The sequence below is a fragment of the Neodiprion virginianus genome, chromosome 3 (assembly GCF_021901495.1).
Source record: "Neodiprion virginianus isolate iyNeoVirg1 chromosome 3, iyNeoVirg1.1, whole genome shotgun sequence".
NCBI lineage: Eukaryota > Metazoa > Arthropoda > Insecta > Hymenoptera > Diprionidae > Neodiprion > Neodiprion virginianus.
The window spans coordinates 25,460,850-25,486,920 of NC_060879.1; the positions used below are offsets into that span (position 1 = coordinate 25,460,850).

Consider the following 26,071-nt stretch of genomic DNA (forward strand, 5'->3'; position numbering starts at 1 on the left):
ACAGTCTTCGATGTACGCGATCTCTACGAGCAAAACCGTACCTTGATATCACGTATCTCGTGACAACCCAATATTCGCTCCTTGGTATAGTGAATCTCGAGTTATGTACCAGCAGGTTACAAGGACCCACTGAATTCTGGAAAGCAAAAGATGAAACAAGAACTCTGTGTGCACAGCTTCTCCGGAAATCGTACGCTTCATTGCCTGCAATTTACTTCAACATGCTTGGACCACCGGTCGAGTTATCCCCTTATAACTGTAGTTTCTCGACATTGCAATAACGGCACGAGAACATTGAGACGAATGAGCTGAAGAAGAACTAATTCCTGTACATATGTCGCACTTTTTTCGGTTACTCGACGGGTGGTTAACAAATCGGACGGTCATTCTCTCATAGAAGAACCAAATGAGACCTAAACATTTGCGAATGAAAACTTTATCACGATGCGAGTATGAGAGGCACTTTTATCGATCGTTACATGCTTGTTCCGATTGCCGCAATAAGAGAATCCAATTAGTTCGATTGTGGCTGGAATAATCGGAGGATCCCTCCCCCAATATTTACACGTGAGTGATGCAGGTGACTGCGATTGTGAAATTTTGGATTTGACAAGAGATAGCTAAGAAGCTACAATCTGTTGATTGCGAAACGCCGTTTGTCAATAGTAATAGTAATATAAAAAAAGAATAATACCCAAGCGGCACTCTACCGAAGTGTCGAAGCACAGGCTGACCTTTACAGCTCCAGCATCACTGCTCGTCCTTTCACTTTTCAGCCGTGAAATGATAATTACGAATGCAGGTAAGGCTACTCAATCACGAGTAATTATTTGCCGCGTGGGCAAACCAGATTCGCTTCCCAACCGATATGGTTGGATCAGCGTCAAGTGGCAAGGGTGGCTGGCTACGTAAATAGATGCTGCTGCTACAACACGGAAACTTTGCTTTGTTGATGAAGCGATAATTTTTTATTTACTCAACTCCCACACTAGAAGTGATAATAAACTTGGTGTGGCGGACCTTCAGCCTTCGCATTGATGTCGAGTTATGGATTCCTTCGATATCGTTTCTTGCCACTTTTTATGTTTTTCATATCTTGTGTCTCGTAAAATTATACGTTCGATGGATATGTTAAGCGTCTCCTGCATGCTAGGTTTGAAACTTTGACTCAATTTTGAATTTTTCAATGCGAATCATGCGAGCAGCTTGTAAAATTTCAAATGGATTTAAAAAAACCGAGAATATGCTTCTCTGGTAATCATTATCGTACAGAAAGATTACGCTAACCAATTATCGACTATAATCAGCGAGTGAAATTTGAACCTTGCAAGTTATCAGCTTGAAACGATTTCCCGTGCGGTTAATTTATGGAGCAATAATTTGTCTATCAAGAACACGTCAACTCACTAAAAACCGTTCATCGATCCAGACTAACTCCAAAACTGACACACGTCCAAATCTGCTACCATCATAATAATCCCACGATATGCTTCAAAATTCGTATTACTGCCCAGCTGGAACAAGATTGGTTAAATTTCATACCGAGGAATAAAAAAGCGTGAACGAGTGACGAATGTTGATGAGACCAACGATCATGATTAGAATTGGCGAATGAAAAAGAGTTCGCAGTCCCGTGGGACAGCAATCATTGGGCTCCCGCAGTGCGTGCCTGTAACAATTTTATTTTCACGGTTATTACGAATCGATCCCGTTATATTCCGTCTCTGCAACGATGGTCGACTGTTCGTGCCAGGAAACGGTATCACTTTATTCTCGGGCTGCTTCCCCGGTTCTCCGGGCTTTCGATCGACCGAATTTCGCCTTGGGGCCTTGACAGGTTTATTTGGGCCGCTTAGGGACCGCTTTAGGTCTTCGTTGCGTCGACCAGTTGACAGGTGGGTCAGCTGAGTGACGTGACGTATGCGTGTATGTAAAATAAATAGTACTTGTACAGACTGCGATGCACGCAGTTTCCACTTCGATTTCGTTGCATAACATCAATGAAAGGCAGACGCATTTTCTTCTTTCTCCACCACATGGTGTTTGCGAGTGTGGAGGAAAAGTTGTCGCAGAGATTTTTATCAAAGAAACTATATAAGGGAATTCACGATCTTAACCAACTCAAAAGTTTGACGTCACTTTCGACTCATTTTCGCACATGCTTTACTCCTTTGCGACGCCGGCATGTCGGGGCTTTCTTTACGAATCGTAAAGACACGGGTCAATGGTCGCAATCATCAACAGAAGGCAGACGTATTCCTGAATTTTATGGATCGAATCATACATGAGGATACAGCCAATAGATTATCAAATTACTATCAACATTTCAATCTACGATTCAATCCCTGGTGTTTCATGCACGGATAATGCATATTTTCCTTCATCATGATAGAAAAATATGTGAAATAGTCTCACAACCGGATCTCTCAAAGTTTTTCAGACTCGGTGTGAAATAGTTATTGTCATTTCTTAAACCGTGCAATTTTCCTAGTAGTTGCAAATGATTTCTGCTGCAAAACAACAAGTCACCACGTTTGGAGTCAAAGAGATCATTCCTGCAGCTTGTGAGCTTATCTTGGCGACCCCAACGAAGCTTTAATAGTTCCAGAAGCAAATGTACCGAGCATTAGTTAATGTCTTTTCTCAAAACAACAGTAAATCGCCAGGTTTGGAGTCGAAGAGATCATTACTACAGTTCGCGTGGCAATCCATAGATTCTGGTACACGGATACAAAAAGCGACGAAGCGTTAATAGTTCCACAAATAAATTTAGTAAGCGTTATTTAATGTCCTTTCTTAAACACCAAAATGTTTCCGTGAATGTCTGCACTAACCGGCTGGGAGTTAACCCAGTTATACGTGTAATATAGTGCAGTCTGCACGTATATACTGTATTATAACTGCTATACTAGCTCTAGTTATCATTCAGTTTCTATTTTCATTCGTAAATGTTATACAATGAACGGTATATATATAACAGCGATATTTGCCCGATTATTGAAAAGTCACGTACCAACGATCAGAGTACCAAGAGGTCAGCGATCGAGGTACTGCATGCAGCCGATTGCGCAATTCTTGTATCTAAGGTTTGTATTTTCTAACATGTTTACAGTTTCTATTTTCATGCTGTGAAAGGAAACCTCAAATCACTGGTCCAGCGTGAAAGAGTTGAAGAGTCATACTTATCGTAATTTCCAATTTTATTGTAATTTGTCAGGTGTGAATTATCAGAATCAGTCAATCCTACTGTATCCTTCCATCTTTTAAATGTGGTAAAACCTTTCTGCGACGACGTAATTACATCGACGCTTCCATCTGCCGGTTCGGTCGTAAATAATTTACTCTTCATTAGCGGATGCCATAAACACTAAGCTAGACACCGCATGCACGCATGTATATCGATTGGAGAAGTTCGCACAGTTTGTATTGAGCGACGAGATCGATGCACAGAATGAAATTTTACCCTTATTCTTATCTCTAAGAGTTGCGAAATGACAATGAAATGGATTTTATCCTCGTAGGAAATAAAATCCAGAGGTAAGAGGCCTCGGTTCTTTCAACGTACTACACACTTATTAGTAGTTAGTAACGAATGATAAAATGCTCACCAAAAATGATAGCTGTATCCAATATTTCGTTGCACTTTATCGGAGCTTCTACAAGCTTCGAAGACACGTGTCTGCACGCTACTTGGGAGTTCGAAACCTTACGAAGGAAGACCGAGCAGTGCTACCCTGACAAAGGAACGGAACTGACCAGGAGGAAACCTCCGGAGTGAATGGCACTAAACAACAGAGTTGTGTTACGCTGGAAGGCGAGGGGAGCGAGAGAGACGATGGCAAAGAGAGAATGACAGGGACTACGATGCGGACTCACGCACTGTGTAACACTTATCTCTCAATCCACGTGCATTTTGACAGTGTGAAGAAGGAGGGTGACCGCGTCCCGGAGGTGCGTTAAGCCGCATCCTGGAAGTGTTAACGAGGCAAATAGTACCCCAGGAAAAATCAGAGTCTAGGAAAGCTGATCGTTTCTTTCAAGATACCGGGATTGGAATTTGCCTTGGAAGCAGCGGCGCACTGCGGCTTCGTAGGATGAAGGTCATTCGGGTCAATTACGCTGTGAATAGACTCTAATGAAATTAGCGTGGGGAGTGATGACGCCATTTTGCCAGGATGATATCACTTTCGGCCCGCGGATTAACGGCAACCATTGTGTGTAATGTGGAATGCCTTGAAAAAAATCTATGACGGAATAATAGCTCATGCGTGGCATAAAATCGGCCGTACACTTTAAGGGATCGCGATACGATCGCGTGGTTGAACGATATCGCGGGATTCATTGACAAAGGGCATCGGGATGCCCGATGATCAAGTAGCCATCGTCTACGTACAATGATCCAAGTTGCGTGGGTATAAGTCCGTAATGACAGTGGCGATGAAACGTCTCCGAGTTACAAGCAAGCGAGATGTTTTCATCTAGCTATTACCTTGCGGAAAGTGCACAACGTCTCAAGACCTCGCCTCCAGAGAAGGATGGAAAGTTTTACGAGCAACAAAGGTGTGCGCAGCCCAGCGGGCATTTTGCCAAGAGGATAACAGCAGGCGCAGGTTTCTCTCGGAGTCGGCCGAAATATTCCTTTTTTTTTCTTTCTTTCTTCTTTTCTTTCCTTTTCTTTTTTCTTTTTTTTTTATTTTGTTACTTTACAGGATATTAATGGCGTAGGCGTTGAGGTTGATACGCGTTGCGCATATGAAACGAATCCCCCAATTACATGCGCCGCATCGTCTCGGGATAAATTCGTCCGATGCACTCAGGGTTCAAGGTTCCTTCGGGGTTCCATGTTCCCGAATTTATGTCGCGGCTCGTAAAACCCGTGGCGTCGCGTTAGCCCGAAATCCCGTAGCTCACTTGGGAAATTTTCACTCTTCCCCAGGCCAGTGAACGATCCTGGTCTTCGAGTCTTACACACGCTTTTTCTTTTAATTGTTCAGGGTTCATTCATTCTGGGTCCCAGTTCTCACGGATGAGACAAAAAGAGGTGAAAACGTCGTTCTCTCAACGCGACTACCGACGAAAGCGATTCCATTGAACATTAATTTCCCTCTTAAGCGTTCGAGCGTGCATGGGAAAATAAAAACAGAAGTAAACGTAGCCAGTTTATTATTTGTCCGTTCTAAATCCCTCGTGGATTACAGATTATAGACAAGTTAAGCTCGTTTCGTTTAATACAAAGGAATTTTTTCATGCATATATCTAATTGAGCGCTTGTGAATTGCACGCCAAAGTTCACCTCAAATCTTTATCATTATAGCGTGTCAGACATAAATTGAAAATTCATTTGCAAGAGTTTTAAATTGGAATTCTGACGAATATTTATACCGACACCGTTTCTACAAGCTTCTGAACAATCTGAGACAAAGAAATTCGTAATTCAAACGGCAGATGATCATTTTATTCCTCCTTGAATTCCGTGCTTTGTATTCTTCTCTGTTTCGCACGAAGTTCATTGAATTGTGAAAAATACAAGTATAAAAATACGGATTGTGGAGTACACGGGAATTTTTAGTATCTGATCAGAATCGCAGTTAAGTAAATAAAAAATGTCTGCTAAACGGTGATTCCATTGTCTACGCGAAGTTATTTATGCTTCGCCAACTTGATTTGAAACCACGCTTTTCCTCTCTTTCCGCAAAGTCAAAGTCATCGAGCGTTTCACCTTAATTTTATGATTTCTATCAGTTGATGATGTCATTGACGGAAGTAATCTTCACAGATACGATGAAAAATATGGTTTGTACAAAAAGACAGCAGTGCCTCTGAAGTAAGTAAACCAGCAGTTTACTCGCATGCAAGTCAATGAGGTATACAAACACATTCCGAAGCTTCCATTAACACTGAAACCCACATCGCAAGCACTACGGTGCATTGATCACGCGGAGAGATTGTCGTTTTCAGAGTAAACAAATGCCATTTCGTGTCTAATTACATTCTAATTTTTTCCTTCGCATTTCCGTTTCCAAGCGAAGCTGCAGGCTGCGTTACCGATGAGTACATAACTTTCTAATTCTATTCATTCGATCGACTACTCGCTGCTCCCGATGTTTCAAGCACCATGCAGAGAATTGCAATTGGGGCATATTATACGTTGTGTATTATGCGGTGTGAGGAAATTCAATCGCATCAGGATAAGTGCAGGCGTATTAGCTCCCAGACCGTTTATAAACCAACTTAAAACACGTAAACGAAGTGAATGACATGCAAAAGCCGATTCTCCTCAGCACGTGGGTGTGAGTTTTCGTCAGAGGAGGCTTTCGCAATTCCCAGACAAGTTTATCCTATCTCTAGAAAATCAAGTTTTACATAGAAAGCGCACATCTGGACCGGGAAATCGAAGCCGAGTCGGACTGATGTCTGGGAAGTTTACAACCAGAGCGTTCCACTTTTGACTCGAAGTAAAATGCGTCGTGCAGTTGAGCTTTGAGCTGCAGTCGTGCGATATGAAATTCGTGCCAGGTCTCATCAATTCACAGAGTGACGTTACTTCTCGATTCAAATGCGTTCCACGATTGATAGGCATTCCGTTTAAAAATATCTGGCATTATTTTTATCTTTTTCACTCGTCAATATTTATACGATGAATATTGATGATATGTTATTCGTCAATCGCCAAATCTAATATTTACTACGCGTATAGCCGCGTGAAATCAGTCGAGCTAATTGTAAGCGTATATTGAATTCGGACAATTGGATTCTGACCTGACTAACGACAAGACAATCGGCTGAATAGCACGCTCCACTGCCTATATCGACGCCAATACGAGCTCTGGTAAGACGCAGACTCACACTGACCTTTCCTAACGCAGCAACGTGCCCGTCGCATGTGGTTTAATTCCGTTCTGACCGCAGGAAAGTTTCCAACTTGCTTATATCCGGAGTTTTCTCTCGCCGATAGTTAATTCCAGATTGTGAGTTGCGATAATCTTTGACTGGGACGAACCCTTGACTTGGATAAAGTACATTTCGCAGTAAAAATTAATGCAGAGTGTATTGGTAAATTACACAGATATGCCATGATCTGAAAAGCTGGATCGCAGCTGTTACGAAATGTACAGAGTGACTGCAACGTTATCAGTAAACGTTTAAAGCTTATCGGAAATTTTGTCAAAACGATGTTTCAAGCAATTCCTGAAACTGGCAAAGAACTACCTACACGTCTGATTAACGACTGACCATGACGTCAAACTAATTAACGTAACAACGTCTAACTGTTTACACAAGAATTTGTAAATTCGGAAACCAATGACCTCAGCGCGCATGAATGCACAGAAAAGTTTTAAAGTACATGTTAAAGCAATGCGAGCCAATTAATTTCAAAGCTCTCGGTGGACCTGCAATTTGATTGATCAGCGAAATCGCATGTCAGGTTTTTGCTCAAATTGGAGTTATTTTTAATTGGTGGATAAAAACGCGATGTAGATTCCGTGTGTCGATCATTTAGCGTTAGTTAAACCCATTGCGATGTCTTTCACTTCCAAGTGCGATTGGCGTATTTCTGATCTCTCTCTCTCTCTCTCTCATTCCCTTTGTCTGCGATCAACGCATCCCACGAGTCGATGTTCAGAATAATGAATTTTCTCCAGTATGCGTAAAGTAATTTTCCAGTCAACAGTAGCGTGCAAAGGTACGGACGGTATAAAGTAACACGAAAATTCTGCTCACGTGCAAGCATTGTTCAGGAGCACGAAGCGCGGACGCTTGGTCTCTCCTGTAATTGTAAGCGGAAAAGGTTTCGTGTTTCTCTTTACTTTCGTAACAAGGTTTGAAACAAGAAATAAACGTCGACGGTTGACGGACGGGTTTGAATTGGCTCGTTCTGTTACGGCTGTTGCTAACCTTCCGCTAATTCGCTGACAGATTTTTTTCCATCAAGTCAGGATACGGCCTCTCGATTACATGTAATTAGGTACTCGTTAGGTCGAAATGAACGGCTTGGAGTTTGATATCGTGTGATAGCAAAAACCACCGTTGATTAAAAAAGAAACTGTTAAGATAAGGAGGAACAAGTTTCAAAATTTAACATATCGCCGCCTTGATCAGATTCAGACTTTGTAATAAATTTTTCTCCGCCGCAGCTGTTTTGTTAATCACACGATTAGCAGCGATAAATTACCAGAGTTTGTGGCAAACGCGGTAATTTACAAACATCTATCTTTTGTTTTCTCAACAGCCGTCGGTAAATAGTGAAATAAAAAAAAAAAAAAAAGAAAAGAAAAAACTGTATCGGAATGCAAGATCGTATATTACAAATTATATGTAATGCAAGAAAACTTGTCCTCCTATATTTCTGCACAGATGCATGCGGCTGAGCAAAGCATCTTATTTATTGTCAGAGAAAACGTGAGTCAGAAAAAACCACTTACGAAATGTTTGTTCAGCATTTTTACATATTACATAGCTATACACCTGTGTATAACTTGCGAGATCGAGCCACACTATTCCGAGAGCATCTTTCGTCGTGTGCACTTCCCGGATCCTGCGCATCAAGATTCGATGAAAGAATCAAACGATTTTCCGACGTATTTTTTATTTTTCTTTCAAAATTCGCCGGCATCCAATCTATAGGTAACTTCGTCACATTATCAGATAAATTTCGTATAAAAATCAGTTCTCGATTACACTTTGCGGTATGCACAATTATTAAAAAATCATGTAATCGTAATTTTTCACAGTTCTGGCAAAAATGAGTAGAAAAAAATAATTCTGACGACAAAGCGTAAGAGATCTCGAGTATAAAAGGTACGCCAAAGGTCATTGACTCAGGTAATTCTCTAACTACCAGCGGTAAGTAACTATACGACAGCAGTGCAATGGCGAGACGTTGTTACGGGCATGACGTTCGGGCGCGTAACTTTATGCATGCATGGGCTGTGAGTTTGAAACGGCATGGCAGAGAGACAAATAATCACAGCTGTCAATCGCAGCCGCAGTAGCTTCGGTCGCACAGTGGAACGAACACGTGTAATCCAGGCAATTGCTGGTTCTATTTATAAGCCGCGAGAATATAACGCGATTCAACGTTGAGATCCTCCTCTCCGCCAATGTATACGTATGCTTGTATCTATACCGTATAGTATATCATATACGAGTAGACGTTTCACGAATAGGTATATAATACATATTATACGTCGTCGAACCACTCGTAAGAAATTAAAACTATAAATATCATCTCTTAGAAATAGATTCGCTTTTGCTAGAAGCGATGCGCGATGCGACGATTTCACAGCAAGACCAGAAGAAAGGAAATAGAAAGAAAAAATTCAAACCGTCAAATGCCTGTAACGTAAAAAAAAGATCTTTTGTCGTTTGCAGTTATGTGAGGGATAAAAAAAAAAACATATATATATATATATATATATGTTTAGTCGGCTCTGTTAAACGATCCAAAAACAACTTGACAAATTTTCAGGGCATAAAGAGCTTTCATCATTCTCTTATTCTCAAACCGACGCTGATCGATGACGGAACAAGGATCGAGATGGGTAAATTTTTTTCAAAAATGTTACTAATGTCGTATTTTAGCCTGTCATGCGGAGCAAGCACGAGCCAAAAGTAGAATTCTATACTCGGGTTTTTCAAATACAAGGGGACCGTCAAAATTTCTGTAAAAATCTACTAGAATTGATCGAGAAACTCTGGACAATCGAAATGGATCCGAAAGGCCTTGCGGAAACTGCAGACCGGACATTTTGTAGGAATCTACGATAAAGCCGCGTGTCGGTCTAATTGTAAAAGGCGTCTATGTCCATCGCAAAGAGGCCCGATTTGTTCACCGTCAAGCTATCTTTCACGATTTTTCCAATATTTACCCGGTGTGCTCAAGTTGTTTAATACCACCGAGTTGTTTATTATCAAACAGAGAAGTGGGCTCGGATTTTTGAGCAGTAACAGGCCGCGGCTTGATGTGCTGGAAAAATGAAACAATGTGTGTGAGAAATTTAACGCCTCGTTCGCAAAGTCAAACAAAACTCTCGGTAGAGGGATAGTTTCGTTCTGCACGAGGCAAACTCATCGTTTATGCAAATATTGTAACCAGCGATGCGGAGCAATAAACGACGTCGATTCCTGTGATCGGTTAACCCAAATTCCAAAATCAAACTGTTGCCGTCAAATTTTTCAACGGCGATAAAACCGCCACAATGATATCGTAACGAAAGCTCAACTGGCTCGACTTTCTGGCTTGCAGACGCGTGTGGCTGACTCACTTCTGTCTATTTTTTCCCTCGAACATCACGATTTGCATGGATAATTGTGTGATTTAGGAAGAACGAATTGCCACGGAAAGCTTTATTCATCTACTCTTATAATTTCTCATTTCTAACCATCCGTATGACAGTGGGCACTATATTCTAAAAATGTGGCTTGAAACTGCACAATTTAACGGATTCTTTTCTTAGTATATCAAGTAAATGTTCCGATTTTCATGGTGAAGAGAAACTTGGATTTAGAAACATTTAGATATCCCAATCGTAAGTCAAACTGACGTATAAATCAATTTTCCAGTAGACTGGAGCAAATGACGTGTCAATCCCGACTTCCAAAGATCTAATTCCACGAAAGCGATCTCTTCTCGATCCCTGAGTTGGATGCCTTGAAGATGATGCAACTGATCGATCCGTTTCTATGCTCTCTTTTGTTTCATCGTAAAAAATGCGGCAAACCTTACATAACAAATCACGCAAGTAATAAAAATATAGACTTTATTCATTGTCGACGGCCTGCGTGCAGAAGCGCTCGAAACCCATAAGTTTTTAAGGCGTGTGTTAGTCTGTCTACAAAATCTACTTATGGCGAAAAATATAAACCGACCCCTCGGCTACCCATTTTTATATATAGCTCTCAGCGTTGATTTGGTTTAAATCTTTAAACGTCAACAGTTTTGAAACCGATTGCAAATTTCAGGTATGTACCGATGTGCTTAATATTTTTTTCTGTGAAACCCGGTGAAATTAGTAACTACATTAATCACAATGATTGAATAACGAGCTGGTAACATTATAACTTTAATACCACGTGTTTTGTTATGTCTGATTAATTTGAGAGCAGCGCGAGGTAAAAAATTTTCGCAGTATCAGATGTCAAAACTTCTGCAATGTGGTAATACAATTTGAGTTGTATAAAGCTGAACACTCGTATCAAGGCGAATACAAAACTACAAGACATAATTGACTACGCTGAAATTTAATACAAAGCTCTCGTCATTCAGACACATATAAAATTATGGATTCGTTAATATTATTATAAACCGAACCAATCAATTCGGCATAGTTCAAAATTTTTCTAGTCTGACCGTGTTGAACAAAGCCTCCAAAAATGTTCAAAAATATCTTTCAGGTGAGGTTGAATAAATAAATCGCGAGTTTTTACGGATCGGAATCGCTGTTGAGTAAAACGACGTGGGCGTAGGTTCGTTATGTCACTGTCACTGTTCGAGCACAGATGGCAATTCATGTACACAAGTAGGCGCCCTCGAGATTCTCTTATATACGCCTTGCGTCGCTAATTGGCTTTTTGAGCCCAATTTATTGCGATTAGAGACGGGTTTTTTTTCACCTGTAATTATAATTTCCATTAGCGTTACACGTGTTGCAGAAACGCAAAATTTAACCGCGAAACGCGGAGCATCAGTTTTCCTTAAAAAACACAGAATGACGCAACCGTTTGATAATTTTTATCGCCTATCTGCGGACTACCGACAACAGTAGGTCTCGTAATAGACTGAATTTCCGCCTTTTGTTCCTCTGATCACTTCAAAGTCTTACGGCGTGCTCGTTCTTCCTTTTTTCACTGCAAACCCGTTCGAATGGAGTCGAAATGCGGTGATTATTTTTAACCAAGCTAAAATGTGTATTAAGTATAGATTGACGAGTTCACGTCCAAGACTCCGATGCCCGACGTTGTCCGACATATCACGGGTTTATTTTTACACGATATTTCATTACGGGGAATCCTAGCTATTTTAAAGATTTGCCGTGACTAATTAAAGCCGAGAATTTTCAATGCTTCGTTTCGCTATTTGCGCACAGAGATTGAAGGATATTTATCTCCTTAAGTCAGTGTGACACTAAATTTCTTCAACTGCCAAAAGGGAAAATTAATCCTGTATCTCATACGTAGGTTTCCTAAACGCGAGGCTTTCTAATTTGTTTAAATCGGTCTAATTACACCGTATACAAAAATGTGAGGGCGCGAAAAATTGAGGGTGTAAAATATTTTTGGCACATCCTTTAACTATGAGTTGAGACTTTCACGAAATTCATCAGATATTCTGTGTACGAAAGGCAGGAGTGGGGAAAAAGGCAAGCCAATAAATCAGCATCAAACACATCTTGCAACATCTTAAATAAAAAGTATCTTAAATCCTCGGTCACAATCTAAATACGTGAGTATAAATCGTATGAATCATGCAGGGTAACAGACGCTTCGAATAGAGCATCGACATTAACGAGTAAGCAAATAAACGAATGAATGGAATAACGAACAAAGCCATTTTTGCCTAAATTCATAGATCTTTTTTTTAATCCCAAATGGAATTTTGTGTGACGATGATGCGAACGAAATTTGTGTAACACAAGGTTACTTACATTCTGTGATTCTATCTAATTTTATTTCCACGTGAAAAACCCCAATTTCACACAATTGAAACAATCACGTCTTGCCAATTGACGCAATAAATAAACTGTTCCACATCGTAGTTTACGTTTGTAATCGGAAATATAACTCTTATTTTTTATTGTCAACGCTGAATACAAGTACCGAAAAAACTGCACGTGCGAAACGCTTCTCCTTCGCATTTTATGATTTTATCGTGATACAAAAAGAAAGATCGACTGAATTCTTTTTTAAAGAAGTTCCTACTTCCATGCACATCTGGTTAGAATACAGTTAACAGACAATAACTGTCGTACGATTCAGTTAATTTTCTAATTATAAAATTACGTTATGGCCAGTATGATGTTAATATGAAATTGAAATATCAATTTCATTTCTCTCGGCAGCTGAAGGCATTAATTGAATTAATTAAGTACCTAAAACAAGCTTTCACTTTAGAATGGCTAGTGCAATTATTCATTGCAAATATACGTATTAGTCATTCAACAGGTATATAACGTACTCCTACGTTATCATAGAACCACCTGTTACGGAATAAACTTTGGTTCCAAGTTTTTTGATGTTAAATGCAAGCTGAAGATCAAGAAATCCGAAAATAATTTTAATGGAATCCTCTCAGACGAATAAATCCTAGAATAAAGAATAGAAGATAAATATACTTGACGATGCCATAATCTATACCCTGGGCAGCTTTTTGTTGTCGGATGCGTTCATGATCAAGTATCGTTATTTCTCGTCCGAAATACACATATATACAGCGAAATTAAGTTTTGGCAACCACCGTGGCAACGCTAGATAAGCGGGCGAAAATACGTTCATTCAATGTGCAGGCGTATTTGCATCCGTCCGAATGGCGTGAATATACGCATATGTCTGTATAATATTGCCACTAGCATCGTACAAAAGGAATTCACAATGCACAGTTGTCAACGTCCTGACGTCAGGCGACAATTTTTCCGAGCCAGAATTCGTACAGAAATAATGTGTGGAAGAAACCGCGAAAAATAACCAAGAACAGCTGTTGCCTTTCAATTTTTGCGTGCAGGATGTTGTCATCCGCTGTGAACTTGGTGAAGCTCGACTTCTCGGCTTCTCGGAAGTCGTTATTTCACGTACGGATACCGCGGCGAAAACCTTGGCGCTTATCTACTCATCAGCCGTGACGCTTTGAATTCAAGGGAAATAATTTTCGTACGATTTTAAACGTCGCTTTTGCTACTACGAACGCCTCACTCGACGATCCAAGAATGTACTTCGACGATTCTGGCAGGAGTGCACGAGTGCATTTAGTCGGATCGCAAAAGAGACGCCTGTATTAATCCGAAGCGACAGTATCGCCTTCGGAATATACGACACGTCTCGCATACCGAGGTTTTCAATTATGCGGAGATACAGGAAACTTCAAATATTCATTTTTGGCAAGAAGCTTTGCACATCAGCCGAGGAGAAACGACGTGCAACGGATGAACTTCATCCAACCGAGCGAATGTGTTGCGACTTAAAATTTATCCGTCGGGGAACGTGGACAACTTTTTGGTTCAATTTAAAGGCGTTTTATATTTATTTAACTACCTGCTTCTTTGTTTTCAGGCAAGAGGGAAAATTACAATAATCAAATACGTTGCTCGATTGGTTTTTCATCCAGCTACATAATCTCGAAAAGGTATCAACGGATTTTGTTAATTTTAGTCTGAATCGTCGCCGTTTTTATAAACCACAACTTAATAGATTTTGGACATCATTGGTTGAGTCATTCCTGATTTACCAGCCACGACGAAAATTCTGTTCACCCGAAAATAACTCGAAAAGAGGATGAAGCCATCCAGATGAACTTTAGTCATTTAGTTTTGCGTTATTTAATTTGGAACTGATTAGACTTCGAGCAAATACCGTGAAGTAAAATTGTTATTTGTGGAGTTACGAGCGAAGACGTATTTGCGAAAACAACGTGAGGTTTCGAGAGTGATCTCTTCAGGCTATTTAGTTTTCCTGCTTGTTCTATTTTAAGAAGAGATTCTTTCAATAAAGGATATATTGCAGGTATAGTTTGGTAAAAAAGTACTAAGACCAAGAGATCTCAATGCAGTTAATCAACTAAAGTTTCATTGAACAATAAATCCACAATATCAACTAACAAAATCTGGTTATTAGCAACTTAAGATCGCCCAAGCCGTTTTCCGGCTCCGATTGCAGAAAATTTCTATCCTTCATTCTATCTATCATCACCATGATAACTGAGTTCTTAAAAAATCGTGCAACATGATTTTTTTCTAGCTGGTAATTCAATGAATAAAACACGGTAAGCACCGTCATATGAGGATTGTAAGCTCTACAAATTATGATCTATAAACTTGGTTAAACCCGATACGATCGATCTATAGAGGACATCAATAAATGTATCTAATATATATACATCTTTATAATAGCTAAAATTTCAATAAAATTCAATTTTCTAATACTTTTCGTGCTATATGGGGGCCATAGTTTTGATCGACTTAACCAATTCAACCAGTAATTCATTCTTACGTCCGAATCCTTCAGCACAAACAAATAAATACATCCGCTCAAGTTTAAGTCGATCGACTTTAGTCAAGGCTATGAAACCTTGGTTCTGTTATAATTCCTTAAATTTTGCGCTTTTTCGCACGGCATGTGCACTCGATCGATCCCTAATTGCGAGCTTCAGAGGATCGTGAAGCTTCGCGAAGAAGAAACGCGACTCGATCTATCGTGGCGGGCGACTTCAGCGTCTGACGACGGACGGTTACGCCACTTGACGCCAAGTGGAAGAATCCCTGCTCGGTCAGGCACCCGAGAGGTTTATCCACTTGCTCGAGCAGGCGAGGAGACAAACGGTAATCGGGCCGTTTTCCGGCTGGGATTTTTGTGACCCAAGTACCTGTCAACCCTGCACGTTGCGTAATTCGGCACGTTACACGTGCCAAGAGAGTTGAAACGATTTCACGTCTGAGAGTAAGTATACGAGAGGTATTTGTCGACTGATTTGATTTATGGAAAAGTTTTTCAACATCCGGCAGAGTGGTATTTTATTATTCATAATAATTAAGAAAAACGCTTTGAGACACTTGGGAAGTCTCAGTTATTGTTCGAATTTTGAGCTTCATCTAAATTTCCGGCTTGGCTCGATATCCCGCCAAGTTCGCCACTTTACTACCGCGACTACACCGTAAATCCATTAGGATAGAGCTACGTTTATACCTGTACCTCGAAAAATCGTTGTAAACGTATTACTGAACATATTTGCGGAATCTAAATCAGTTGAATACTGCAAGCACACGGTAAAGCAGATAATTTCTACTCCAAAAATAAATGTTCACTCAAAGCGTTACTTCGTAACATCAAGAATTTCTAAAATGATAGCAACTTTTTCTGGCAGTTGAAATTGCGATTTCGGCACACGATATTCTCTTCGCATAAAAATCGCGATTCTTGCATTTGTACCGTTAGCAAACATGACCAAAATTTCACTGCAAATGTACCTAATTCTACGAATTTAATTCGAAAATTAGTTTTACTGAAAATGACTCTTTAAAACCGTATTTTTCTTGCAATAAAAATACTTTCGAGAATCGGATTTTCTAGTTTCTTGTCGCCGACTGACTTTCGGCTAAGACAGCTCATCATCAGGAGAGTTGTAATTTTAATTGAGTAATGTTAAATGTAATAACGCGAATTGCCAAAATCCTGAGAATCTGAAAAATCGCAAATAAGCGAAAATTGAGGTCATATACACACTTTACAACATATTACAAATCTTAGGTAACACGCATTGTTTATTGAGCGATGAGTGAACCGTGTCATTGCGGTGTAAATCATTGTTACGATTTGTAAGATTTCATTCATTCAAAGCAGCTGCATTATATGTTCTACAATTTCGACACACCAAGCTGCATTATCTCAGATCCCACTAATATAACTAATATAAGTGGCTGATTCGATTAGTTTCCGTGTGACGCAGGATTGCCTGGTGTACACTGTAAGCCATTTTCACTGCGCGCTATGCTGAATATCAAAGAGAGAAATATTAACCCTGGCAGAAACACTGTAATTAATTGAGCATTGCGACGCCTGTCGCGAAAACGAAACGCTGGAGGGTCGCCATAATTCATAACGATTCACATTCGTCAGTGCAGCGACGAGCATAAAATCGTTCTCGAAAATTCTCAAACTATTATTATTACGATTCTCTCAACGAGAATTTAATCGCTGATTGTGAGCTTTGTGCTTTCGAATGAGTTGGTGTATAAAAAAAAGTATACCTCAACGCTTTGATGCAAAGGTTCAGCCTGACTTCTGATTCGATTTGATTACGCTCGCAGGGTTGTTGCCGGGTTTACAAATTTTCTCAATCAAAGTGTCTTTCGATCTCGTTAAGACTGAGCGATCGCTGTCCTTCGAATCTAATACCGATCTCTCTTTCATTCGATTAAAAAAAAAAAAGGTAAGTAAGCCTTCGATTCTCTACAGGCAGTTTAACCGATGCTGCAGTTTGACGATATTCGCTCTGTGGTGCTGGAATATATAGGATTGGGAAACTAATTTTAAGCACCACCAAAAAACGATCACCCATGGCCGCGTTTCCCGGTGAGCTTGACACTTGCTGCACCGACGACGGCGTGCATTTACGATTTGAATCTCTATTTATCGCGAGGCTTGGGCATGGTCGGTAGGTATAGCCGACCTTGCGGAAAGATGGGCCTGGCAACCGTCCTAGCGAATCGTCGGCGAGGTGCGCATTCTCACGACTGCTTTATGCAAGCTATTCATAGCCGATATCTCATAATGGAAATCTCGCAGGTATGCGGTTCCCGAAAGGACTCGATGACAGCTGAACGATCGGAATCCGCGTAGCTATGCAAGCGTTTAATGCAGTCGTGCAGTCGGCGCTCGTGATTTTAAATAACAATCTCCGATTCGGCTAGGTAGGTGATTGGGAGGAATAGAGGAAATCGTCGCTGAGACAAACGCGTGCAAGTGTAATAAGACGAGGGTCAAATTATATGTGTGACCAGCCAAGTTATCAGTCACGTCGAAAAAATACCGGAGTAATTAAGCGTGGAGAATATTTTTCAACGCAGATGATAAAAATAAGGAATAGATTATAAACCAAATCGAGTTTAACAGCTCATTTAGTCCCCGCGCCAAGACTTTTTTCACGTATACAACGGAAAGCCTACGAATTCTTGTTCTTCGATTTTAGAACGTGAAAAACACGATCGTTCGTTATATTAAAATAACATATGCTCGATTGATTGAATATTTCCACGACAATATATCACGTGCGATAAGTACACGTTTTTGATGCGACAGAAGTGTAACGCTGTTTGATACGAAAAGCTAATGGACGAATTCCGTCCTGGTACATCCCGTCTCTTCTGTATTTATTTAACAACGATGACAAGGTTCGTCATCATACGGCTTGCTTAGTATCGCGTATACGTACTGGGTATTAAAATATCGCGAAGCCAAAGGACGTTTGCGTACGAAAGCTCCTTGGATTCTGAAAATAAACCGGCGTGCCGATTATAGGCGGGACTGTCATGGGGATGGTTATAGGCGCATCGGGTAAATATTGCATGGAAAATCGAGTGCTCGGTGTAGGTACGACTCGTCATCTCGAACACGGCTGCGCAAGATTATAGCTGTGTAAGATTTTAGCAATATAAAATCACCAACATCTGCCAGGGTAAACGTACGACGAACGTTTCAAGATGTGAATTTGACGCGATCGTGGGAGCTCAATGCCGTCGTATAGGTATCGAAACAATTTTCGATGCGAGGCAGCCGTTTAATGGCGCGGAAAAGTGGATACTGACTCGCGGGTTTATATTTCCGTCGTTTCGATTTTATTCCTCGTTTCATGCCTTTTATACGTGTTTAGCAAAATTGTAGTTGGGACCAAAGATTAGACGGCAAGATGTATCAAGGGGATCATCGATGTAGACTTGCGAAACGTGTAAGCCAGACGTGAATTTGCGCATTCTGCAAAGTGAAATCTTGTGGGGAACATAAATAAACCGTTTTTCCTGCGAGAATAACATTTTTACATCGTGCAATGTTGAAATCCCTATCCCCGCGATGCCTGAATACCAACTAATGAGAAGAAACCAGAATGTTTTTGATTTTTACTGCGTTCGAAATTTCAGAGATATCAAATAAAATGTAAAACGCGCTGAGCGCGGCTGTCAAAATTCAATAATAAAGCTGTCGACGCACCTTCGGCGATCCAAAAAATCGCGCACGATTCGACGAATGAAAAATGAAGAGTTGGACGTGAGAAACTCACATTCGTAGACGATAGTAGCAGGATTGTTGTCAATACGTACCTGAAACATAAAAATTAAGAACAATTGTTACAAGTTAGCAAGCTGAAAAATTCTTCGGTATTTTAAGATATGGTTAATCTTATAGATTGAGCGATCGGGACAAATTTTATCGAATGTGGTATCAGCGACGAGCTCATCCTGCACGTGCCAAAGATCAACGACGAGAAAAGATGTGGAATCATATCTGTGGAAATACACAGCAGCCAGGGAGAGGCTTAGAGGCCACCAGACGCGGCATAGCTGCCGCGAAGACGTGTGAATCAACATATTATTTTAGAATCTGGTTGGTAGAATTCTTTGTTGTATCCGTTCTGCACGATGAAAATCCACTTGCCCCGTGTTTGCAGCACGTTTGCCAATGGCAATGTCTCAGCTTTTAGCTTCTATTTATCGGAAAAATCGTACCGCCTGACATTACCTTATTAAACTAACCTGACCTGACCTAGTTTACAACACCCACGTGTCTGGTCACGACCGCATGTCTGCATGACGTTTAGAAAAACAAAAAATCCCTGAATTGTTACCTGGACTGGGCCTGTAAGTACCGAAGGGATATTTTTGGGAAATTATCGACTAAGCTCAGTGCTTTTATCTACCAAACGAATAAGACTTTTACTCGTCGAGAACGGCACTAGATCATATTACAGTGTCGATGTTGGCCCATGTTTTATGCGCCGAATCTTTGCCAGTTAGGGAGTGTGGATGACGTTTTGAAAAACTTAACAAGCAACAACGTCGCACTGTGATCGGATTTTTGAGTAATACAAAGTCAAGCCGCGTGTTCGAATGATTCTGGAATATTAAAGCTGTACTTAAACTTGTGCTAAACCAGCTGGAGCCTTCCTGACGCATTGATTATAGCACTTAACGCAGGGGCGAGTTTGTTTGGAATCGCTTCAAGCTGCCTGGTTCTGCTTCGTAACGAAAGGCCAAACAACAATTTCATATTCCGACATTCGCTTCCGCTTGTGGCAAACATGAAATGGATCAGGAGCAGGCTTAACAACGACTAAAACTGATCAAGTCAAGCCGAGAAGTTTGAATTTAGAAGAATTTCCAGGCCAAAAATTACAAGGATGACGTCTTTCCGTGACGCAAGTTCCGAAACAATAACATAATTTGTTGGCCCAGCACTCGTTACTTCACTCGATACTCTGTTTGGCAACGCAAATGTTGTTGCATCAAGCTCACCTCTCTTCTCGTCGTTGTTTTCGTCGTCGTTCTCGTGGTGCTCATTCGCGTTGTTTTGCTCGATAAATTTTCGTGCGGCGAGTCCCAGTCTTGGAAGACTTCGGTGGTGGCCATGATTGCGACAGTGATGGTTTGAACGATTTTCCCTATTCCTTTCGTATCACTACAACAACGAGTCACACTTTGAAATGTACGAGAACAGCCGAGCCTTTGAACAAACCAACTTTTAACCACACTGTGCGCTTTTTCACTGTGGACTTTTTACAACCGTAACAAATGTCGACAAGTTGTTACAGGTTCAACGGTCACTACGCAGCTCTCGAACGATATTTGCAGAAGTCTTCTTGAGGCTTAGCAGTAATCTACAATCTCCTCAACCAGCCCGGTATACGACCGTGAATTTCTTTTCTTTCTTGGTGTCAAACGGTCTTCTGACAACCGCAGAGAAAGTGTTTCAGAAAAGTGAAGACGCCATGGAACACGGAGGCAGAAATACTCGATTGGTCAAAGGTCAGCGGTAACATCGCCGTGGAAAGTCAAGCCGCGGCACAAGCTCACAGACTAACTCGAGACCCGGTGGAAGAATCCTGGAAAACGGTGAAGCTGTCGGGATTGAAAAGTGGTGGAAGGTGGAAAACGCGGGGAGAAACGGCCGGATGCAAGAACGTGGAAGTTATGCGCAAGCCGAGGAGGACCACGCGCGACTGAGGGCGGCGCTCTCCAAGCGGATCAGCAGAGCTGCGGGCCTCGCTTCCAATTCCAGAAATACGGGGAAATAAATATAATTAGGATAGCGATGGAAAGCTAGTCGCTAGTCGCTAGTCGCTAGTCGCTGCTCCGCGACGTCAGGCCGACGTCGTCTAAGACTTGGCCGAGCATCTACGGAACGCCTTGACATGTAACACTCGCATTCTGCACAACGTACATCAGATGCACGCATTCCATTTTCCCATGCCTGCCTCGGGCGGACGAAGAAGACGCCGGAACGCGGCTGATTCATGGGACGGTCAGTCGACGCCCACCAGAATTGATTCAGAAAATTTTTACTCTGATTTATGGACCGACGCGATATTTGTAACCCGTTGACAGCTGGACTGTGAATATCGGTTATATCGGAGCAGAAAATGGATCGTGTACTTTAGAAATATTAGACTGTCTGGATTATCGATGCGATTAAAGACAGACCATTCAATCGTACTGCCCTGAACACGTGTAATTCGTCAAGTATTTACCGGCCGGAATTATCTGGTCGTTTGCCTCGGAAACTGCAACGAGTAAACAGTTTTCTTACTCGCTGTTTCACTCTTGGCAATATCCGAGAAGTGTGAAGAATAACTGGAGCATTGACGAAACCGCTGCCTGATAAAACTTAGCAGGTTCGGCCAACGTTATTCATCAAGATATGACAATTAGCCTCGGACCATTACTCTAATATCCCTCGTCTTGAAGTCAAGGAAATATCTATTCGCTCATGAGTTCATTCGCATCCCTTCCGCATCTACTCGCGTTCAGCAATGATCGCGTAGTGCCTGCAAGTTGAACACCAATTAACGCCGGTGTATTCGTTTATAGTGCCTAGCCGCGTCCAGGTTCGCCAAACTATTCGGTCGAACGACGTTGGAATCGGTTTGGACCAGGAAATGAGCAGCCCTCTCTCGAAGCCCGGCGCCCGTCACCCACGCCTCGCAACCTACCACCTGATTTCACACCGTTCCACATTATTTCGCCGATCCATCCAAGATTCCGAGATAAACGAAGACTCTCCAACCTCTGACAGCGGCAGTGAATGACTAATGTCATCAAACAGATACGCCCGCGGAACGAAGCTGAACCACGACAAGAAGTGGCTACACTCACTGGACATATGTAAGAAAGCACATTCGGGGTTAATTATAACAACGAATCCGTCGCTACACCGCAAAGCTCGCTCAAAAATCGTCGAGACGTTCACTAATGTTCATGCGCTCGTAGAGTCTCCTACCCGCGGCTGCAGTCGTGTCTCTTTTGCACGCGGATCAAAGAATAGCTGGCCAAAAGTCCGGAGGGCTTCTATCTAAGCACGGCATGTTTTACAAGCGGGGAAACGAACTGCGGGGAAATGCTTGATTGAGTCTCGTCTCCGGACAATGAGGTGTGAATGAGAGCCACAGCTGTGAACGGGCGAACCTTTTCCCTCTGGAGCGCGTGTCAAACCTTTCGATAAATTATCGCAACCGCGTAAATTCACCCATTTTCTAGTGTATGTGTGACGATCTCTTCGGTAAAATGGTGGATAAAAATAGGGGGACGTCTTTGAAGTTGGCGAGCTTCTTGAGCCCCGGATCTCATGGTTGCTAATGACTGGACAGAGATAAATACATCATTCGTCGCTGCTGTCAGCACGTAGTGCGACCAACAACACTTTGCACACTGGTATAGATGCCTAAATGCGCCCGAGTTCACTTTACTAGGTACTTACACATCCTCGTCGCTTCGGCCGATCGGTGTCACACGCATATAATATATCAACTCTGCTCGCGATGGGTATTCGGTTGCACAAATGTCCCTTCCTTGTATCTGATTAATTTACAGACGGCGCACCAACTGGACGGGAGAAATATTGAAAGAGGAAAAAATTGTCCCGATTGAGTCTAACGTATAGTCAGCTGGGTGGAATTTTCAAACTTTCAAGACAAATTAACAACAGATGGCACAGCTTCGGTCCGCTAACAAATTATCTCTAGTAAACGAACGCCCTCGGGTCTCTCGGTATTAATGTCTCTTTCTACTATTCAAAAATGTTATAATACTCGACGCGTAACCGTATTTACTGGTTTACATAACGCTAGCGACATTTCATCCGTTGCGTAGTTGAATAACCGACTTTTGATTTTAGGTTACTTGGAGAAGAAAAGTATCGAGTAATCATAACACGGTGTTGCTTCAAAACTTGGACAATAATTTTTTTTTCACAAGTTTAATTATTTTGAGCAACAGGTTCAATGGATTAAACAAGCGCAAAAAATTGTTGCGTTATGCGCTTTTATCCAAGTGTCATTAGGATGCTTACAGAAAACTGTCTACTGAGTGAAGTCAGTTTTTCTTCAGTGTATATTTAGAATATCAAGATAAAAAAGCGCGAGTTATTGTAGACACGGAAATCAATTTTACTTTCAATTCGTCAGCCGAGTGAAAGGCTTCGGTGGAGGACTGCTATTCATCATCATATAATGGGGTAAAATGACTTTTGAATCATCTGGCTACTAAAAATTGATATTGGAAAACAAACCGGTACTCCTGAAACTACAATAATTTTAGATTCCGATTTTTTTTAAATGGTCGAAGGCTGCAACGATGAATGTTGAATTATAATATTGTCCAACACATTTGTGCCCTAGCCAACCCTTTTTACATGCGCTGTCCAATCAAGTACTATTTGAACGTTTTTGAAGTCGACACAAATGCCGGCAAGTGGATGCGGGTATGTACTCGATATCTCAAAGTTGTTACAAGCCGAACCCTGATGCCACAGGGAAGAGTTGGGCTATTTCAGCTATGATATTACGAGTTACACCGCACCGTGAAAATAGATTCTAACTTGCTGTGAGCACTTAAAGACCGCGTCCGAAGTTTGTAACTCGTATTCTGTGATCCTATACCGCGTTCACGGATAAAACGACCAGCCCTCGCCCAAGTTCGGACGGAGTGGGGTTGAAGTGGAATTAATGAGGCGCGCTAATCAGTATCGTATGCTTCGTTATTGTACGTCTTGGTGTAAAATCCACACTCTGTGACTGGAATCGATAGAATAATTTATAAATCGCACTCGCATGTTTTCACTTCTGTAAATCGTCTAACACAGGCCTATATGATTTTTTCCCGTATTTATACATTTTGTACAAATCAAAACGAAAATAATTTGCTTATTCATCGGTATTTAATATTTTCACCCTTTTTTAAGTGTTTTCAATAAAGTTATACTCAATTGAACAGCAGTTTAATATGGAACACTGTTCATTCTCTAAATGCTTGTCCTTTATTATGTTGTACACTGATAAAATTTGTTCAATAAATTCAAAAATAATTTGATGATTCTCGTCAACGTTAATTATGGATGGTCGCATCTCGTCAATCATTCTATCTGCTGTTTCATCAACTTTCCACGATCTTCCTCCTTTCTCTCGTGTAACGCGCCTTACAGAATTACCTCAATGCTCGACTGTTACCATCTCATTAACTTCTTCGAGTAATGTTGATTTCTAAGTTATTCTACATACGCTTTCATCAACGGCTATAACTTTTCAACGGGATCAAGTTCGCAATGATAAGGAGGCAATCTGAGTACAATTTTGTTACGTTGATTTGCTTCCTCACCGATTACGTCCTTATTGAAGTTATCATCCAAAGGATCAGCCATTTTTAGGAGCTCACGCTTCAATATTTTCATATCGACAGCATTGTCTCTGCTCAAAGTTTAGGTTTAGTTTCTGCTCAAAGACTCGGTGCAAAGTTTATGCGAGCTGGATCCCTGCCCTCCTACAGCCGGGCCTGGCCAGCTGGATGAAGAGAGGGTAAAAGAGCGTTAAGTGGAATCTGACCAAACTGGACGAAATTTAGTCAAGCGCCTGTTCGTTTTTCCCATGAACGCAGTGTAGTTTCGCTGCGTTGACTGTTTTACTCTAAAACCGGTACAGGGCGAAAGCTGGCATTTGTCCATTGGCGACTTGGACGACGTAATCACAACATGTGATGTGTCCACGTCGTCGCGAGTACAACAAATAAATGAATGCTTAGCCGCACTAACGAATTATAGAAAATCACTCGGCAGTGTTTGGATTATGCGTCCCTTTTCTAATTCACTTGAGAATTAACCTTTACAGGTGTTTAATGGATAATTATCCAACGCTGTATTCGCTCGTCTCGGCTGAACAAGGTGCAGCTAGATTGAACAAGATTATACGCGCTTATCGATCAACCGTTTTATTACTCAATTGTTGCAAGGTTCATACACTGATAAGATACGATGACCGTGAGTTGTCTTATCTAATAATTTTTTGTACATGGTGTAAGTGTTTACTGTTTTATCAGCGGAATCACTTGTGAGAAAAAAAAAACAGTTCTTGTAGCAGGTAATTAGTCCGAGAATTTTGAAATCTCAGTCTTAACATCAGATTCGGATTATTTTACATATTCGAATCAGCGGTTGAATTTACATGCGCGAGAGTGACGTTATCGCTGCGAATAAAAAATTCAAGAAAATATCGCACGAGCATAGCTGTTTGTTACTATTTTTTCGCTTCTACGAAGGTTAATACAACTACGGGAATAAAAAATACGTACAAACGAGACGTGTTAATGCCTATAAATTCGCACACTCGAAATATATATTTGGACCCTCGATGAATCGCAGCGAAGAGGTTTGTGTCCAATCACTTACCACAGGATCAACAAAGACTGCGATCACGGCTCCAAACAACTCGAATGATTAAAGAGTTTTATTTTTCATCGTTTCCTCTCGTCGATCACAATTCGAATGTTTTTCACCAAGGTTTACGAAGTTTCAAAAGGCACAAGATTCTTCAGACTGTGTCTTTTATTTACAAATTTGATAGAAAAATACGCCACGGTTGAATTTAGGTATATATATATATATTACAAAACTGATATGAATATTTTTATGAACCCATTGAATTTGATTGGAGAGATTTAATACATCGAGGTATAATAACTCCCTCATTGTAATTTGAAACGAAGTACGTAGCTACTGTCCCGTGTGATACATGCGTAGTTTAGCTGATGTGTATAAGAAATTCACGCACTCCTTAAAAATGTAGATTATTCATTATAGTAATTATTATAGAATGATCTGATGAACTACAAAA

General features: G+C 41.0%; 1 protein-coding gene across 9 annotated transcripts in view; it reads right to left on the bottom strand.

The window, feature by feature from the left end:
* The window catches only part of LOC124301702 (tropomodulin), a 73,614-nt gene that overhangs the window by 25,593 nt on the left and 21,950 nt on the right, over positions 1 to 26,071 (bottom strand). The window contains exon 1 of one of the 9 annotated variants that reach the window (XM_046757082.1): positions 20,211 to 20,892. The exons of 7 other annotated variants lie outside the window; for them this stretch is intronic. In XM_046757082.1, the coding sequence (XP_046613038.1) occupies positions 20,211 to 20,324 (114 nt within the window). In that variant the 5' untranslated portion in view covers positions 20,325 to 20,892. Of the gene's footprint in view, positions 1 to 3,608; positions 3,771 to 20,210; positions 20,893 to 26,071 lie in introns of those variants that run through there. One more of the 9 variants, XM_046757090.1, reaches the window with a different exon arrangement.